General features: G+C 34.6%; 3 protein-coding genes across 4 annotated transcripts in view; all 3 read left to right on the top strand.

Annotated features, from left to right (window-relative positions):
- Positions 1 to 19: 19 nt before the first annotated feature.
- Positions 20 to 3,800, top strand: LOC140062780 (small ribosomal subunit protein uS2-like). Its single transcript, XM_072109110.1, has 7 exons — positions 20 to 92; positions 950 to 1,118; positions 1,253 to 1,371; positions 1,785 to 2,030; positions 2,405 to 2,533; positions 2,833 to 2,955; positions 3,331 to 3,800. The coding sequence occupies exons 2-7, from the start codon at positions 986 to 988 to the stop codon at positions 3,592 to 3,594; spliced, it is 1,014 nt and encodes a 337-aa protein (XP_071965211.1). The 5' UTR covers positions 20 to 92; positions 950 to 985; the 3' UTR covers positions 3,595 to 3,800.
- A 286-nt stretch (positions 3,801 to 4,086) lies between these two features.
- Positions 4,087 to 12,173, top strand: LOC140048089 (uncharacterized). The gene is made up of 10 exons (XM_072093099.1): positions 4,087 to 4,197; positions 4,994 to 5,258; positions 5,345 to 5,917; positions 6,033 to 6,352; positions 6,501 to 6,639; positions 7,149 to 7,275; positions 7,535 to 7,636; positions 7,977 to 8,087; positions 10,427 to 10,560; positions 11,046 to 12,173. The coding sequence occupies exons 1-10, from the start codon at positions 4,094 to 4,096 to the stop codon at positions 11,226 to 11,228; spliced, it is 2,058 nt and encodes a 685-aa protein (XP_071949200.1). The 5' UTR covers positions 4,087 to 4,093; the 3' UTR covers positions 11,229 to 12,173.
- Positions 12,174 to 13,265: 1,092 nt separating this feature from the next.
- The window catches only part of LOC140062699 (neuronal-specific septin-3-like), a 36,865-nt gene continuing 31,904 nt past the window's right edge, over positions 13,266 to 18,226 (top strand). Inside the window, exons 1-2 of one of the 2 annotated variants that reach the window (XM_072109025.1) lie at positions 13,266 to 13,327; positions 13,984 to 14,014. Coding sequence is in view for 1 of the 2 variants with exons in the window: in XM_072109010.1 (XP_071965111.1) it covers positions 13,402 to 13,416; positions 13,984 to 14,014 (46 nt within the window). In the remaining variant the exon portion in view is untranslated. Of the gene's footprint in view, positions 13,417 to 13,983; positions 14,015 to 18,226 lie in introns of both variants that reach the window. The other variant, XM_072109010.1, reaches the window with a different exon arrangement.

The raw sequence follows: 18,226 nt of genomic DNA, 5'->3' as shown, positions 1-18,226 counted from the left end.
AAATATCTGGCAATTCTTTTCCCGCTCGACTTTCTGAACACGAGCACGATGTTCGGCCTTTCTTCACGATCTCCATTTGGCGTTACAACTCTGTAGGTTGGCACTGACAAAACTGATGATATTTGTTAATTTTTAAAAGAAATATTCATTCTTTCCTAAAACATTATAAGCAATAAGTGTTTAAGAAACTATGTAGTCATAAATTAGGTTGAAAATTGGAGTTTTAAAACGTTAATTTTAATAAAGTTTCTAGGCCAGACATGCCATGTGTGACGTGTCGGGTGAAAATAATCGTCAATTATGTGGTGGTGCGAGTAGGTAGCCTACTCGCCACAATACGGTAGTAGGCGAGGCCTAGACCAAGTGACTTGCTGGATGAAGTTATGAGCCGACCAAGTGCTTAAGTTTTTTTTCAGCAGTCCAGCACACTAATAATAATAAATAATGCAATATACAAAAAAGATAATTAATTTTAGTTCATTATAATATTGTGCCACATGGATTGTGTAATTAATAAAGGTGTATTTTCCTGCAAAAATATTGTTAAAAAATTATTGAATAATAATGCATTTTTAATGTTACATATTATTCACTTTTAGTTACCAACCAAAAATATGTCATTAAAAAACTGAAACTTAAAAGCAAAAAATACTCTAGTCAAATTGACTGGAGCCAATTGGTTTTTGGTTGAATTTAACCGTTTATCTTGTCTTTTTATAAGTTAAAATGTTATTTTTTCTCATTTTTGAATGGAAACTTTATTAAAGCTGCAAAATGGCCTATTCAAAGTCTGATTTTATTAATCTTCTTCATGTTTTTTGGAGGACAATACATCATTAATAAATATGCATAATATATAATATATGCCGATTAAAATATAATTATAGGTATAACTGTATGTAGTGTAGGTTTCTGGAATAAATTTTAAAACTACTACTGTACTTTTCAGGTTGATCCCCGTAACTTTAACGATCGACAATAAAAAATGTCCGGAAATCATGATATTCTATCCCTCAAAGAGGATGATGTTACCAAATTCCTTGCTTCTGGTGTTCATATTGGAGCACAAAATGTTGATTTTCAGATGATGCAGTACATCTACAAAAGAAAGAGCGATGGTAAATTTTCCCTCTTGTTATTTTTCTATTTAAAGTTTTGATTCATACTGGCTGTGCTAACAATAACAACTTTTACTCAAGATGGAATAACATTTTTGGTCTGTAATATAAAATTGTATTGTTTATCATTTTAGGGGGTTACATTGTTAATCTTCGTCGCACCTGGGAGAAGCTCCTACTAGCAGCTAGAGCCATCGTGGCAGTAGAGAACCCAGCTGATGTTTGTGTCATTTCAGCTCGTCCATATGGCCAGGTATGCTTATAGAAAGTGTATATTTAGATGTACAAAGTAATGAAACATAAAAAATAATTTATGCCCACTCGCCACATCCGCTCATCAGTTGATGATGAAGATGAGATGCCAGTAGCGGGCAAAGAATAAACCCATCTGGTTTAATAGGAAGCAGCCAGGCTACAAACAGTGGTCTGGTTGTGCTGAAAAGCCAGAAACATGCTTTTAAATTTAATAGATATTTGCTGATACACTGACCTAAGAGTGGTTTTGTCTATTGTACTACACAAGGCTGATTCAAGGTATTTTTGTTGGCTAGAAAACGTGCATCTAAGTGTTCTAGTTTAAAAAAAGTAAACTGGCAGTGCATTAAAAAAAATCGCTAACTAGTGTAATTGAAAATGATTAATTTTCTTTCTTAAATTAATTTTCAGCGAGCTGTGTTGAAATTCGCTATGGCAACTGGAAGCACGCCAGTTGCTGGGCGTTTCACTCCTGGTACATTCACCAATCAGATTCAATCTGCATTCCGTGAGCCACGTCTTTTGGTCGTGACCGACCCTCGCACCGATCACCAACCGATAATCGAAGCGTCGTATGTGAATATACCAGTTATTGCTCTCTGCAACACTGATGCTCCATTACGTCACATTGATATTGCCATTCCGTGTAACAATAAGGTAAAATTACTTAATTTGTTTATGACAGAGTTGTTTTTCAGTAAGAAAAACAGAAATATTACACAAATTTGCCCACTCGCCACATCCGCTCATCAGTTAATGATGAAGATGAGATGCCAGTAGCGGGCAAAGAATAAACCCATCTGGTTTAATAGGAAGCAGCCAGGCTAGAAAACAGTGGTCTGGTTGTGCTGAAAAGCCAGAAACAATAATTAAGATATGCAAATTTCATTTTTTACAAAACAAAATAGCATCTTAATTGCTCATTGAGGTATCTTCACCTAGTGTATCCATTCTATTTAGTATGTTTACTCAATAATAGAATGTTTGTACTTCTAAGGTATCGCATATTTATGTTAAATTTGTTCCTCCAGGGTATCCATTCTATCGGCCTGATGTGGTGGATGCTTGCTCGTGAAGTGCTCCGTCTCCGTGGAACCATTAGTCGTGAAATTCAGTGGGAGATTATGCCTGATCTGTACTTTTACCGTGATCCAGAAGATGTAAGTATCTACCAATGGAACTTGAAGCATCCAAAACTTTATAGCCACTCTAGTTCAATTAAATAAACTTTACCAATGTTGAACTTGTTTTGCCCACTCGCCACATCCGCTCATCAGTTAATGATGAAGATGAGATGCCAGTAGCAGGCAAAGAATAAACCCATCTGGTTTAATAGGAAGCAGCCAGGCTAGAAAACAGTGGTCTGGTTGTGCTGAAAAGCCAGAAACACTGCACATTAGTTTTGTTCTTTTTCAACTGAAGTAGTACCAAACAACTTATAATTGTGTTTTTTTAATAGGCTGAGAAGGATGAACAAGATGCCCGCGAGAGGGCTCAAGCTAAAGAGGAGCCTTCTGTCAATGTTGGATACCAGGAACAGTGGGGTGGACAGCCAGACACTATTCAGCCTGCTGTAGAGGAAGTAAGAATAAGTATAATTTAAATTTTTTCGTTAATGTTGCAATATTATTGCCCACTCGCCACATCCGCTCATCAGTTAATGATGAAGATGAGATGCCAGTAGCGGGCAAAGAGTAAACCCATCTGGTTTAATAGGAAGCAGCCAGGCTAGAAAATAGTGGTCTGGTTGTGCTGAAAAGCCAGAAACATTGAATAATCTTTGTGCGACATCATGCATAGGTATTTACCATGATACATTTTTAGATGTCAAACATGTTCTAAAAATGTGTTGTAACAACCCATGATATGCCTACTTGCTTTCGATTTATAACAGCTTGTTGAAAAGCATATTTCTGAAGTGTCTTCGTTGTTGTTAATAGTACTATTCTCTCCACAGTGGGGCGCTGATCCAGCTGCTCCTGTTGCTGCCAGCGGCATGATGCCAACACCATTTGGTGCGGCAACCACTGGTGACTGGTCTACAGGCGAACCCGTAGCTGATGACTGGTCTGCAACTGCCGCCCCGGCCGCTGCTGATAAATCCAAGCCAGCACCATCTCAAGATTGGGCTGCTGCTGATCCCGCAGCCACTCAGGACTGGGCTAATCCAGCCCCTTCAACTGACTGGGGTGGTGCCGTCACCAAGGACTGGACTGCATAAACTGGAACAACTAATACTATACATCATTTCTAATATATTTAGAACCATGAAAGAAAAAATATACATAACTGATAACCAAAGTCAACAATAATACAACAACAACAAAATTATTTTTAAATGTTTAATCCAGTTAGTACAGGTTTTGATAATGTCATCCTGTTTTAAATGCAAGTAGCATTCAAAATAAAAATAATTAAAAAGTACAATTTTGTTTTTTATTCTTTGTTCGTTTGCAAAACTTACTTGCAATTACCATTGATAGTTGTGACTTAATAATGCAATATGGCTTTACATAAAACTAATTACTGTATATTAAATTCACTACTGTATGTCCTGCTAGACCTATATAGATATAGTTTATATATAATATATACTAATATCTAGTGTAAAGCATTCAATTACACAGCATGGTGAAATAAGTTATATTATTTCTCCATGCGCGCTCACAGGTACACTCTACAGTATAAAACTTCGAACGCGTATGACCTTTGCACCCTGAATGAAAGGTTTATTTCGATTGGTCAATTTTGTGTTACGTCATATTATTATTGGTAAGAACAAGATGGCTGCGCCCAGTAGCGGGACGTTCAATCAACTGTCTGGGTAAATAACCTAGTTGATTAGGATTTATTTGATCGTAAATGTATATTACGTTTGTTCACTAGACTACTATCGAACCTAGAAGGATATGCTAGCTAGCCTATCCCCAGGTCTCCCCGTTTTTATTGCAGTAGGCTAGCTAGGTAGGCCTAAAATAAAAAAGAGAGGCTGCGTTCAGCCGGCTGCCTAGCCTACCCCCCTCCTGTCGGTAAAATGTAACATGTTTATAGCTCTAGGCCTAGTCAAAATGGCGAGTGTAGTAGAATGTATGTATCTGGGTAGGACTTCTTGGCTGTAAGACTAAGAAGGACTACCCTGGCTAGTCTACTAGGCCTATAGGCCTCTAGCCTAGTATCTTTGTAGTTGAGCCTACTTTCAGTCAGTAGTAAGTACTGTAGGCCTAGGCCTAGTAATAATATATTAGAAATTAATAATAAATATTATTTAAAAATAATAAAAGTTCTTTTGTAAATATTTTTGTTAGCGCCACACAATCACCTGTATTCATATTATTATTAATTATTGTTCTCTAATATATCCAACAAGCCTCATTGTTATCTAATACTAATAGTCGCACAATACTAGTGTAGCAGACCTACCACATAGCTTTTACCGCAGTACTTACTTTATACATTTAGTAGTTGTTTTATTTTACCGTTGCGCCGACAATTACTAAACTAGTCATAATAATTAATAGAGGCCATACTATAGAGGTTACTACTAGGCCTAGATTAATTTAGTTAAAATATTACTGTATAATACAACAATTTCAGATGAATTTGTCTATGAATTCTTTTAGGGTGTTAGATTACCTAGTTGGTATATACACTCTTGCTAAAGAAAAAAAAGAATTTGAATCACAGGTCATTCAACAATGCAAGGAGCTACTGAAACCATGGCCTAAAAAGAAGAAAAGTACAGAAACTGGAAAGAATGATAAAGCCAGGGATGATAAAAAGGAAGATGTGAAAGAGAAGAAGAAAGATAAAATTGAAACACAGATGTTGAATGAGGTTGAAGAAATGTTGACTAAAGCACAAGCAGCCAGGGATGTTCTTGCTAAGGTAATGTATCACAATGTAATGTTATAAATATAAACACATTTCCTGTTGTTGGGTTCTGAAATAATGTATTACATCATTTTGTTCAGGCTGTTCAACCAAAAAACAAGAAATGTGTGGGTAAATCACAAGATACACCCCCTAATGCCAGACAGAAAGAAAGCAATGATAAACAAGACCGTAAGAATAGAGTTCAGAGTGCTGCTCATGAAACATCACAAACTGGGGTAATCAGTCAATCAGACCTCACTAAATTAATTAGCGATACATCCACAATCTCACTTTCTGGAATTCATAAAAAAGGAACTTCAGAAAAAAAGGAAAGAAAAGTAACGGTAAAAGAAGGAGCAAAGAAGGCAGCAATAACTCAAACAAAACAATCAAAAAGTAAACCATTGGTTAAAATTCCTCCAGTTACTAGGAAACAATATTCAACATCAGCTTCTGAAATAGGTAGATATAGTAAACGTCCAAGTTCAAAGGTTACAAGTAGTTATTCTCAGAAAGCTTTGTCAGCATCAGCCAATGAGAGAAAGAAGATTGGTTCTGCTAACGCAAACAGGCAACATCCAACAGTAAAATCAGCCAATGAGAGGACGAGAAATAGTGCTTCTAAGAGACAGCATTCAACAAGAGGAAACAGGACTGCTCAAAATGTTCAGGTAATAAAACACTCATTTTCATTTGTGATAAAAATATTTCCCCCATCCTTTAATCATTTTAACTAGGTGCAAATTGTATACATGTTTACAAATTATGTTTTCCTTTGTTTTATAGATACTTGCTAGAAAAATGTTAAAAAGTAATGCAAGTTCCAGTCAGAATCACACTGATGATGTCAGAAGCACAGATGTTGATGATGTAAGCAGCACAAAGACTGATGCTACAAACAGCATAAGTAATGATGTCACAAACACAGATATTGATGATGCGAAAAACCCTAGATTGAGTGATTGCAGGTCCAAGCCTCATCTGAAATCTGATGTGAAATCAGAAAATTCTGCCAAGAATTTAACACCTCAATTAAGTGACAAAAGAGGTGAAGTTGATGAAACGGAGGAAGAAGAGGAGGTACCATTTTTATTAAAAACAGATGGGTAAGAATCAACAAATAATAAATTTAACCAAAGCACATCACCTTTAATGATTCAAATATAAACCGATCATTGAATCTAGGATTATTTTTATAAGCAAGCATCATAATTTGGAAATGAATAAACGATATAAAGTATTCATATTTTTCAGATCAAAATTAAAGTTTCCATCGCATTTCCGAAAAACCTTCAATGCTCATGAGCGTCTTATAAACAAAGTGTTAGAGGTCATGTCAAGATCAGAGCAGACACCTGAATGTCAGTATTTCCTTGATCGTGTAAACACAAAGGTATATAAAGCTTGGTTCCCACTAGCAACACAACGCAACCGACACAACATAAGGAAATGCCCTTCCAATAATTGTGTTTTCCCTCGCCTGCGTGAAATCAAACCTGCTTGTTGCACGTCAACGTTAGCATGGTTAACCTGCATACTTTTGAGTACGCGCTGTACTATGTTTTCCCGTGTTCTTTTGCCTTTGCGTTGTTGCGTGAAATTGAACTGATTTTATTTCCTGTAGCGATGTTTGCAGCAATGTTGCGTCGTCGGTTCCCACACACTTTGCGTCGATATGTCGCTGCATTACTTTGCATTGTGTTCTAGTGGGAACCACGCTTAAAAATGTATAAAATTGCAAACAGTCATATTAGCATATGATCCTTGAATATGGACTATAATTTGTAAGTTCACCACTGCCTTGTGTGAACTTAAAAAGTGCAAAAGAGTAAGAGCTTTAATGCTCCATTTCAAGAGTAATCTATCGATTGTTAAACGATTTTCATTATGGTTTCTCTGCAGTTATTAAGAACCAATGGAGGTTTCTCATTTTATGATCATGATTTAAGGTATCGAAGGTTAGAACAAGAATATGAGGAGTTAATTGGCAAAGCAGACCAACAATTACTGTCACTGGCACAAATATCAGGTAACATCTTGAAGGCTTACAGTATACAACATGAGATCACCAATATAGGCTTGAGGACCAGAATAAATACCTTTACTTATCTATGTTCAGACCTATTGAGTTGTACACCCGGCCGCTTACGATATACAGCCTTATCTCAGTATTGTTGTAATGCCTAGCCAGTTTCAATCGATATTTGTGTTCCTTTTGCATTCAATCTACTGTATTTTATAATGATAATGTTTATTAGTACCATACTCTTGTTTTACCCATAATGCAGATGAATCAAATTGGCAAGATCTTTACCGGATTAAGGTAACTATGGAGGCAATTCATAACAGATCTCAACAACTACTGACAGAAATAAAAGACTTTGAACAACGTAAGTAAGTCTACTGAATAGACATGGGCTTGTTTAGGACTAAGTAAGAGTAGTTACCAGTCATTGGCCCAGTGGCATAAAACACAGGGCTAAGGCCCCTGGTTTAGTATTCCTGGTCTGGGACCCTTTGGTTCAGGCAGTGAGTGCTTATAGCCATTACACCACAGTAATGGGCCTTTTGAGTAAGTGGTTTTATGGGCTTGCTAACTTTGCTAGGTGGGTCACCAACTTGCATAGTAAATAATTAAGCCTTAATTGGCCCATTATGTTTACGGATTCACAACTGTGGTGTTAAGTTCTCAGGATTAGATGAGTGAATTTCCTTTATTTTTACCAACAGAAGAAGCAAAATATTGTGAAATTACTGAAGCAATGAAATTGAAGACAGCAGTTAAAAATGACACAAGTAGTAAACTTCCATCAACTTTTTTTCTTTCACCAGATAACCAAGGTGAGTCTGGTTTACTACATTCATTCATGTTCCAAACAATCACACCATGAAGCTAAACATATGCTTATAGACAGATATAATAGATAATATTGAGACATATGTGGAAGAAGTAGCACAAATAAGTGCCTCTCTTTTGGGACAAACTTAGTGAGGGTACACCCTATTAAGGGGACACTCTATTAAGGGAGAGTACACCCTATTAAGGGAGGGTACACCCTATTAAGGGAGGGTACACCCTATTAAGGGAGGGTACACCCTATGAAGGGAGGGTACACCCTATTAAGGGAGGGTACACCCTATTAAGGGAGGGTACACCCTATGAAGGGAGGGTACACCCTATTAAGGGAGGGTACACCCTATTAAGGGAGGGTACCACACATTTTAATTAATAAGTTGTTCGGCATGAATATCCCCAATTTACTAATTTCGTTCGTTTTTAACTTCCTCGTTGGACGTCTCCAGTTTGTTAGGCTAAATCAAAATGTCAGATCGGACATTATTCGGACAAATACGGGAGCACCACAAGGTACTGTACTTGCACCGTTTTTGTTCACATTGTATACGTCAGATTTCCAACCTAGATTCCCGGACTGTCCAGTAATTAAATTTGCAGATGATTCTGCTATGATAGGTTTAATAAAAGAGGATGACGATACAAATTTCAAATCTGAAATAGTTAGGTTTACGAAATACTGTGATGAAAATTTCCTGGAACTTAATGTAGCAAAAACCAAAGAAATGCGAATAGATTTCCGCCGTAAAAAAAGAAGGGAAATTGAGCCTGTCCAGATTAAAGGACATGAGGGAGAAATCGTTAAAACATATAAGTATCTTGGGGTAACGTATGACAATAATTTATCATGGGGAGAGCATGTAGATCAACTAATTAAAAAATTAAATACTAGACTGTACTGTTTGAGGAAAATGAACGTTTTTAGGGTAAGGGAAGAGATACTTACTATGTTTTATTCATCTGTTATTTTTTCAATCTGGGATTATTGCCTATTAGGCTGGGGTGGGAACATAAACAAAGGAGATAAGGGCCGCATATGTAAAGTGTTAGAAAGGGCATTAAGAGTGATTGGCTCGTCGGCGCTGACAGCGGACTCAGTCTACGATTGTCACTACGGAGAACGATTGAAAAATGGTTTACAGGCGGTCATGGAGGAGGAAAGCCACCCCCTTCATTCGGATCTTCTTCGCTGCCACATTGGTAGAAGTGGTAGACTGAGGCCGGTGTTGGCGCGGACGGGTCGATACTCAAATTCGTTTCTCCCAGCTGGGATTAAAAAATTTAACGATGACTTTAAGAGGTAACTACAATAATTTTGATAACAATAATAAATAATATAATATAATAATTAATAATGAAATATAAGACACTTTTTAAACCGTTTTGTAATGATCTGTATTTTTAACTTAAATATTTTTGAGCTGTAATTTTATGATGTACTTTTTTAATCATTGTGTATTTTTATATTGTTATTCTACATTTTATACTTTATTTTTATACGATATTTTTATACGATATTTTTATGTGATAAGTGAGCAAATGCAATTTCCAGTTTATTTGGACAATAAAAGTTATCTGTATCTGTATCTGTATCTGTATCTGTACACTCTATTAAGGGAGGGTACACCCTATTAAGGGAGGGTACACCCTATTAAGGGAGGGTACACCCTATTAAGGGAGGGTACACCCTATTAAGGGGACACTCTCCCTGGAAAATAAAAAAGGTGAATATAATAATGTTATAATACCATAACCGTTATTCAGGTTACAACCTATTAATAGGACTCTTTAGTCTTGAAGGTATCTCCTTATTAGTCTAGTGTTCTACTGTAGATGCTTGTGAAATTGTTTTGTGCCTAAGTAATAAATGTAACTTTGAATAGGCTTAAAGATGTATTGTCCCCCTGAAAAAATAATTCTTAACAAAATTTTGGTTGAATATGCCATTTTAATGTAACATAATAATTATCCACTTTGACCAAAAATTGGATCGAAAAAAAATGTATTTACCTGAAACAACTGTAATTTAAAGCAAAAAATGGCCAAATTGGCTGCCAGCCAGTGGGGTTTTGGTTGAATTTAACTATTTATTTTGTCAATTTATAGGTGAAACCATTATTTTTCTATAGAAGTGATTAACTTTATTAAAACTACAAAATAACATATTCTAAGTCTGATTTAATTAATCTCCATTTTTCATGTTTTTGGGGGACAATACATCTTTAAAACTTAAGTCTGAGACAGGGCTATCTTAGCTCATTTTAGACAGTTCTATGGCTAATTTCACATTTTCAATTAACTAGTCTTTACCACGTTACATTTGCAGATGTTTTAGATGATATTTACCCACAAAGTATTTTACCTGTAAGAATAGAGTATAGCAAGTTGAATGAATTGCAAAGGCTAGTTGGTTTACAACTAGAGTTACAGATTCTTGAAGTGGAAGAACAGACACAAAAGGTATATATAATTATTTCTATTACCAATTCCTATGTTCTGTCTCAATATTATATATTTCTAAATTCTCAAATATCTGGGCAGTTATCAATCCCTTTTCTTAAGTACAATGATAGCTAAGTGGTTAAGTACAAAAATGAGGCTTTATTTATCAAACCAGTTTATTTTTCTTTTGGAATTTCATATTTAAGGAAAAAAATACTAGCTTAAATTATTTTGAAAACTAACAAACCATCGTTTTAAAACAGAGTTAAGATGATTTCATTTTGCTAAACAGGTTTGATCAGGGAAGAGTAAGATTACACTCTTCCCTGGTTTGATGAATCTGATCCCAACAGAAGTAGGCATACATACTTCATTGCCCAACTTTGCCTTGATACATATAGTAATGTAGTATACTTTTGTACTGGTGTTATTTAAAATCTCTCATTACAATAGTTATACTGTTTCAACAAGCAACATACATGTAATATTGTTATTCATTGTAGTTGCTTGCAGCAGAGTTTTTGCCATTATTATCAGAGATGGATAAGAATGATCCAAGATTCGTTCAGTGTTATCGTTTAACTTATGGGTTGCTGTGCCATCGTGGAGAGCAATTTCCAACAATGATCGTTGATGATATTGGGGAAACTGAATCAACATGTGATGATGATGATGATGGTTATTGATATATCTTTTTATCTATTCATCTATTTTAGAGAGGTATTAGTAATTATTAAAGGTATTTACATTCTGTAAATGTATGTGGACAGTGTCACAACTGTGATAGTACAGTACATGTACTAGTTAATAATTCCTTAACACATTTTAATGGCTGTCTATCAGGATTTAGCAGGCCTTTGGAGGGCGGAATTGACCCAGCAAATTTGCTTGGTATGCACCGGTCCTTCGGGACAGTGTAGATATATTCAGATATAACAAAAGGATTTTATGAGAATTCTAAGCAAATCGTACTATGTTCGCGCAAAAACTTAAATTGTTTATGTGAACAGTAAACTAGATTCAATGAATTTCTAGTTTTCTGGTGGTGCCAGCAGCATTTTGTAAGCACAACATATAAGGTTACATATGTACCGTACCTTAGGAAATGGTTCCTGACAGATTTGCATATTTATTCTTATAACTTGCAAGAACTTAGCTGCTTAGTCAGCTAGCCATCAGATTCCATGACAAACTTAAACTATGCAAGCCGACATCCACTACCTAAAGCCTGGTGCACACTAGAGCTTCCGGCTGAGCCAACTGGCACGAGTAACACTTGCCTCACAGTGTGCACCGGGGATTTCGTGAGGAATCGGCCACTGAGGAAAATATCTATCGTGTTTAATATTTTTTGGCACGCGTGCCATTTTCTCAAGTGTGCGCCGAACGTGAGCAGATAGCTCACTAAAAAAATCCACTGCGCATGACATGTTCTGATTTATTATAATATTTCAGCGCGTGCCGTATAGCGTAGCAAGTAATTATCCAATCAGAAAATCGCGTACTGAAGGCGCTTAGTGTGCGTCCGATAGAACGCGATCACAGTTTGCGGCAAATTTTTTAGTGAGCCAATTGTTACTCGTGCCAGTTGGCTCAGCCGAAAGCTCTAGTGTGTGCCAGGTTTTATTCAGTACAGTACTATATTAAATATTGTTTTATTTAAATAATGTATGTAATATAGAATAATAAAGTGCAACAAATATTAATAGTGGTGATTGTTTAGTTCTCATGCTATAGTTTTTCTTTCAAATTAAATCTGTACACCACAGAATTTCTCTGTAAAGCTCTGTCCACACTATCAAGCTACTTTGACAAAAAAAAGTGTGATGTGCCCAAATATGGTTGTGATATGCCCAATTATGGTAGTGATATGACATCATCATGTAGTGTAGACAGAGCTTTAGAGATTTTAAAGTGATTTTGGATTGATTAATACAGTCCATTACCACGACATCACACAACACGAATGTGTTCTATGCTATAAACAACAGCATTAAAGTGGCCTTTGTTTGAAGGTAATGTATAATCCCAAATGTACTGTTTATGATAGAAGTTGATGTTATTGTTGAACAAAAAGGTCATCAATAATAGGACAAGATATTAATTAATGGAAATCTTCATTCTGCATGATTTAGTACATTGGGCTGTTCTACTTTATGCCTTATTTAGAACAGCTTTAGATAAATGGTTGATTTTAAAAGGGGAAATCCCATTACAGCACTATAAAATCTGGGGTTCACTCTGGATTGGTGCAGCCAACTGATATATAGTAGTTTATTTATTATCATGGAGAAGCTCAATTAATTATACTTGCAATGCAAAAATGTTGTTCTCCTGGAAATGAATATTACATTATAAGGTAATTGCATTTTATTTGTTTCTCTTGATAGTAGGCCTACATAGAATGTCCATCTGGATATTGTGACCATTTACATATATATTGGAAAAAAATGAACAAAGAACCTGTGATTTATGCCATTAATTTGTATCACTATTATCATACTACGATAATTCAATTAATGTTTACACAATTTATTGAGTTGTTATCTAAATATCTACTTTAGTGAGTTACCGTATGAATGAATCTAAATATTTGCGTTTGTCACATCGGCACGCGTCACGTCGGCTCTCATGGGGCCCCCAATTACTTTAGAACGTTAAGACCACCCCCGCTTTCACAATGAACGAATCCAAGCACGTTGTGTGTTTTTACTTTTCGTCGGGGAAGCATGTGCGGTAAGTGAACGTCAGACGATACTCAAAATTTGGATTGAAAGTTTAGCTGGTAAGTTGGTTCCGGGGTATTTATACTATTTTGTGGACGTTACGAAAGTGTTGTTCATTATCTTCTATTTCAATATGGCATTTTCGGATGTAAGTTTTGATATTTTAGTTAATTTAGGCTGGGCCTAGGCTAGGCTAGGATTGTTGAGAAAGAGGAGTCGAGAGAGCGCAGAGATGATGCAGAGGAGGAGGAGAGGGTGAACCTGTTAGATGTTCGTGTTGCGAGCTGATTGTCTTAGTTTCTAAGTGGCTTAGCGGGATATTTGTAAATTGAATCTACACACATGTTATTGATAAATGTTATTATTAAATGGAATTTTGTGTCGTGATTGTTGAATGCCATGAAATAAGTAGAAACTTTGTCCTAAACAAACCGATTCATAAATGTTTTTATTTCAGGAGCCTGGCCTTTTCATGTAGATGCCTTGGCCTACCTTAGTTAGTAGGCTAGGCCTAATAATATTATAGTAGGCCTAGTAGTAGTTACGTAGCCTATATTAATTATGATATGAGGCCAGTCCTGCTTTCAAGCTTTGTATGAATATAGCCCTACTAACTAGGTAGGTAGTATTACCATGAAGGAATTAGTTCCATGAATACAGACTACAGTGTTTTTATTTTCATTTCATTATTTGTTTTATTTGTTTCTCTACTTAGGGTGTTTCATTGTCTTTCAAACAATATCAAGGTAGGTAAATGTATTTTATATGAATTCTAGAACTACATTCTGCAATTATTGTGTATTACTAATCAATAGGAAACATGACAATGATTTAAAAAATTTTTCTAGGAAGTAAATTCATATATTTTAATTCCCTTTCAACCGTAGGTAAATTAGTATTCTTTGAAATAATTACTATGCTAGAACTTGCATATTTGACCTATTTTACATTTCCTATATTTGACCCATTTAATTGTGGACATAATTTTTCTACATATAAGCTTCATTTAAAGAAAAAAAACTTTATTGACGAGCAATTTGAATTAAGACTTGCCAATTCACTGCTTGAATTTTCTAAGTTTAACTAACATCATGGAGTAAAGAATTCTTTACATGCAGGTATAAAAACCTAATGCATCCCAAAAATATCAAATCAAATAGAAAAATAGTTGATATCCAACTGAATTTTAATATGAAACCTCCAGTGGTCTAAAAGTTAGTAGATCTGAATATGAAGCTGAAAGTTCAGAGTTCAAATCTCAGTTGGTACTGCTTTTTCTTCTTCCATAGATTTCCTCATCTCTGTATCATTTCTAAATTATATAATGTAGAGATGTTCTTGAATAAGGATATATAATTATACTATGCACGAAAATGTTCATTTCCTAGTTGGTTTTTTTTTTTTGTCATTTGAGAAAATTTCTTTTCAATTCATAGTTCAAATCAGGTATTGCAATAATGACATGACATAAAAGGTTGTTGTTATCAAACTGTAAAGCAAAGTATGTTATGTTATGGTTCTGATCAAACCAATCTATTTCTTTCACACATTTTACCACAATAATAAGTACTACACCTTGCAATCAATATTGCACACACTGTTCAATATAGCACCTAAAACCACAGAAGCAAATAAATAAAGTACTTTAATAAATTGAAGTTAGGATTTTAATACAGTATACAAAAAGCCCACATAGGCTATTAGTTCAATGACCCCAGAAGTAGTTTGTTATCAAAGATTGTTATCAAACCTTTTAAATTGTCTTTTTGGTGGTTTTCAATTTGAATATATAGTTTATACTGTTGTATAAGGAATTTGCCAAGTAAGGACTTGGAATTGTTTGCCTGCCAGGGGATAAAAGAATAGGAAAATACCGCATTATTTATACATTCTCTTTTATTTTGCATCATCATTTTAGTAAGTAAAGTTACCTATTATTATATTATTGTTTAATATAAACATCTTGTTAATTAGTACCTTAATAGCAATATTTGCATTTTATTTTCATTCTGATTCCCAACAATAGACACCGTTTTTGGGGGTAACACTAGTACAGTAAACACACCTCACTTGTATTACTACTACTATACAAATATTCCATTACTCAGTATATTATTAGTTACAGAGTACTTCTGTATAACTATTATTATCATTGACATTGGATTCAATACAGAATGGTACGTATTTATCAAGTATATCTTTTATAGTAAATGAAATGAACACTATTCAAACATCAAAGTGTATTTGTAATAGATTACTGACATTGGTTTATATACTTAAGTTGTTTATTTCAATTTTCTGAAGTACAGTCTATTTTCACACATACTTGTAAAAGTACTAAATGATAGGAAGGCCAACATGATTCATTTTGGTCTATTGTAATCGCCACGGTAACACATGGTGCACATCAGAGCAATGCTAACTAGAACACTTTTAAGCCATGTACGTTTGACATGAATAAATTAAACTGAAATTAAAAACTTTTGAGATAGGTCCTGTTCCTGCTGAATAAAAATAACCGGTTAAAAACGGTGTAAATAAATTAACCCCAAATTCTTGGGAGCAGAAAGAGGAAAATTTTTTAGTAACCAGTTTATTACTGCAACACAAAATAAAGGTTATTTGATTGACATGACAGCTCCTAACCTCGAGTCAACTACACTGCAGTAACGTTTGAATTAACCGCCAAGACCAATTGCATTTTGAGTAATTCGGTAAACAGTTTTTGTCAAAGACCATCCACTGATTTAAACGGTTACTTTGGAGCAAAAATTAAGCAGAAATGTAGTGAATATAAAAATTACATTTTAAGTCTATTTTGAAATAAACAGTTTAATCGGTGCCATGCAGCAGAACAAACCCTTAAAATTGTAATATTTGGATCAATTTATAGTAGCCCAATGGGCTTTAGGGACTAGCATTGAGAGACAAGTAACATATTTTCTAGGCCTGCAGTGACAGGCCTTTCCAGCGAAAAACGAAAATCAAGCTACAGTAATGTATTGATCATTATCAAACACCTACAGTATTTCTTATTGTCAATACTAATAAATTCCTTAATTTTATCAATTTATTTTCATCTTCCAATTAGTGAGATCATTCAATAAGCCCATTCTCATTATCAGTGCAATAATATCATTAGTATTGATGTCTGCTTAATTAGTGCTCAATTAGTTACAATTATCGCCCAACAAGACAATATATTAACAATTACAATTCCTTCTTTTTGATATAAATTAATACTCTCTATGTGTGGCATAGTCATTTCAATCTTTGTGATTTTCCTGTAGTGATGTTGTGTTGATATTAATAGCATGTGGTGGGCTAGTACATTATACCGCCTACATGATACATTAATGACCTTGAACGGACTAATGCTGACCCATATTGAGTGGATGCTGTATTCTAATTGTAAGATGCAACTTTCTATAGGTTGTAAAATAAAACTATGAGAGCGCATAGAGTAAGATCTTCCAATTAAATAAAATACTATCACTTTGTACTAAGTAAATCAAAAAACACTTTATTACTACTTTAGTGCTACTGCTATGTTATTATGTAATCTATCCATGTGCAGCCTCTCAATGCCTAACTATCGGAAAACTCTCTTACCCTTAAAATTTAAAAAACTTTTAGAACACCAGAATTTCTGGGGGAAAAGGGTCAGTTAGGCCAGTCCAGGGGTGTTTAGTAATGTATTGAGAGAATTTGTCTCTAATAACTCAATGCATTCTCTGTATGTTGCAGTAAATCATCAATCTCTCCTCACTTCATAGAATTTACAGTTTTATTATTTACTGTATTTCTGTATATCAAATGTATGTACATACATATTTTGTAAACTGTATGTATTCCATATTTCTAGGAGGTATGTGGTTCATCACATGTAGGTTTATGAGCCATTGTACTGTAATGCACAGTTCTCCTAACCTGTGCCCATAGGCTCTCCTATACCATCCTAGTAGTAATTGTGGTCTATAAAATGTCTATCTATTTAAAAATTAGCAATTATTAAACTGGATGATTGAATTGTATAAAGTGTGCCTACTGTACATTTTTCAACATGGTATGCAGTCTCTATCCCTTCCTTAATTACTGGTGTCAGTCAGCCACAATCAATAATCTGTCTAATATTCCATATGTTTCCAGTAGGAAGTATTAATAGATTATTTGAAGTAGCTAAACCTCAACATTTAAAACACTTTATTGTGTCTTTGTAAATAGCTATATTTTACTATTATTACTGTACATTGTATAGTAAAACTCCTGAACTGAACATTTTCGTAAGTTCAATTTCAAAAGAATTTATACTTGCTATATTATTAAACAATTTTTGTAGGACTTTCCCTGCAAAATTTGAGGAAATAAAACTAGTTGCTTTCTTTTTTTTAATCCATTCCTTAAAATTAATAATAACTGGTGTTCGCCATCATTAAATATAGTGAAAAAACACACTTTTTCCTCATAATAAATTAACTTTTGTCCATTGGTCTTAATTTGGTTAATTTATTACTTTATTATGTCCAAATTTAGCAAGCCTATGGCACCTGTTGGGTCAGATGTATTATATTTGTGATGTGGTCCCCTTCAGGTGTAAATTGTACCCCTTGGAATGTCACTTGATACTTCTTGATATTTACTGATTTGTCATTTGTCACTCATACAGAATATGAAATAAATTTATCCAGTTTCTGAGGCAAAAGTAGCCAACAATCACTGTACCATTACCATCCACTACTAATAAACTATACTCTTTACAATTGATGCATGTAAAATAATTATATTTGTACAGCCAATACCAATGCCATAAACAAGAAACAACTTTGAAAGAAAGGCCTATCTATTCTTTAGTTAAGCAATGAGAGTTTTGAAACAAGAACATCTATTATCATATTATTTAATGAGTGGAAACTATGTACTGTAAATATCAAATTTAGATTAGAAATATTAGTGTTTTA

This window comes from Antedon mediterranea, chromosome 1 (genome assembly GCF_964355755.1).
Source record: "Antedon mediterranea chromosome 1, ecAntMedi1.1, whole genome shotgun sequence".
NCBI classification, from domain to species: Eukaryota; Metazoa; Echinodermata; class Crinoidea; order Comatulida; family Antedonidae; genus Antedon; species Antedon mediterranea.
The sequence above is the reverse complement of the archived record's forward strand: the minus strand, read 5'-3'. Positions and strand labels throughout refer to the sequence as shown.

Excerpts from the sequence above, each read along its gene's own strand:
- LOC140048089 (XM_072093099.1), top strand. The coding sequence starts at position 4,094 with ATGAAAGGTTTATTTCGATTGGTCAATTTTGTGTTACGTCATATTATT. Across the intron at positions 5,918-6,032 it reads GGACTGCTCAAAATGTTCAG|ATACTTGCTAGAAAAATGTT; the intron begins GTAATAAAACAC and ends TTTGTTTTATAG. Across the intron at positions 6,353-6,500 it reads TTTTTATTAAAAACAGATGG|ATCAAAATTAAAGTTTCCAT; the intron begins GTAAGAATCAAC and ends CATATTTTTCAG.
- LOC140062780 (XM_072109110.1), top strand. The coding sequence starts at position 986 with ATGTCCGGAAATCATGATATTCTATCCCTCAAAGAGGATGATGTTACC. Across the intron at positions 1,119-1,252 it reads CTACAAAAGAAAGAGCGATG|GGGGTTACATTGTTAATCTT; the intron begins GTAAATTTTCCC and ends TTATCATTTTAG. Across the intron at positions 2,956-3,330 it reads TTCAGCCTGCTGTAGAGGAA|TGGGGCGCTGATCCAGCTGC; the intron begins GTAAGAATAAGT and ends TTCTCTCCACAG.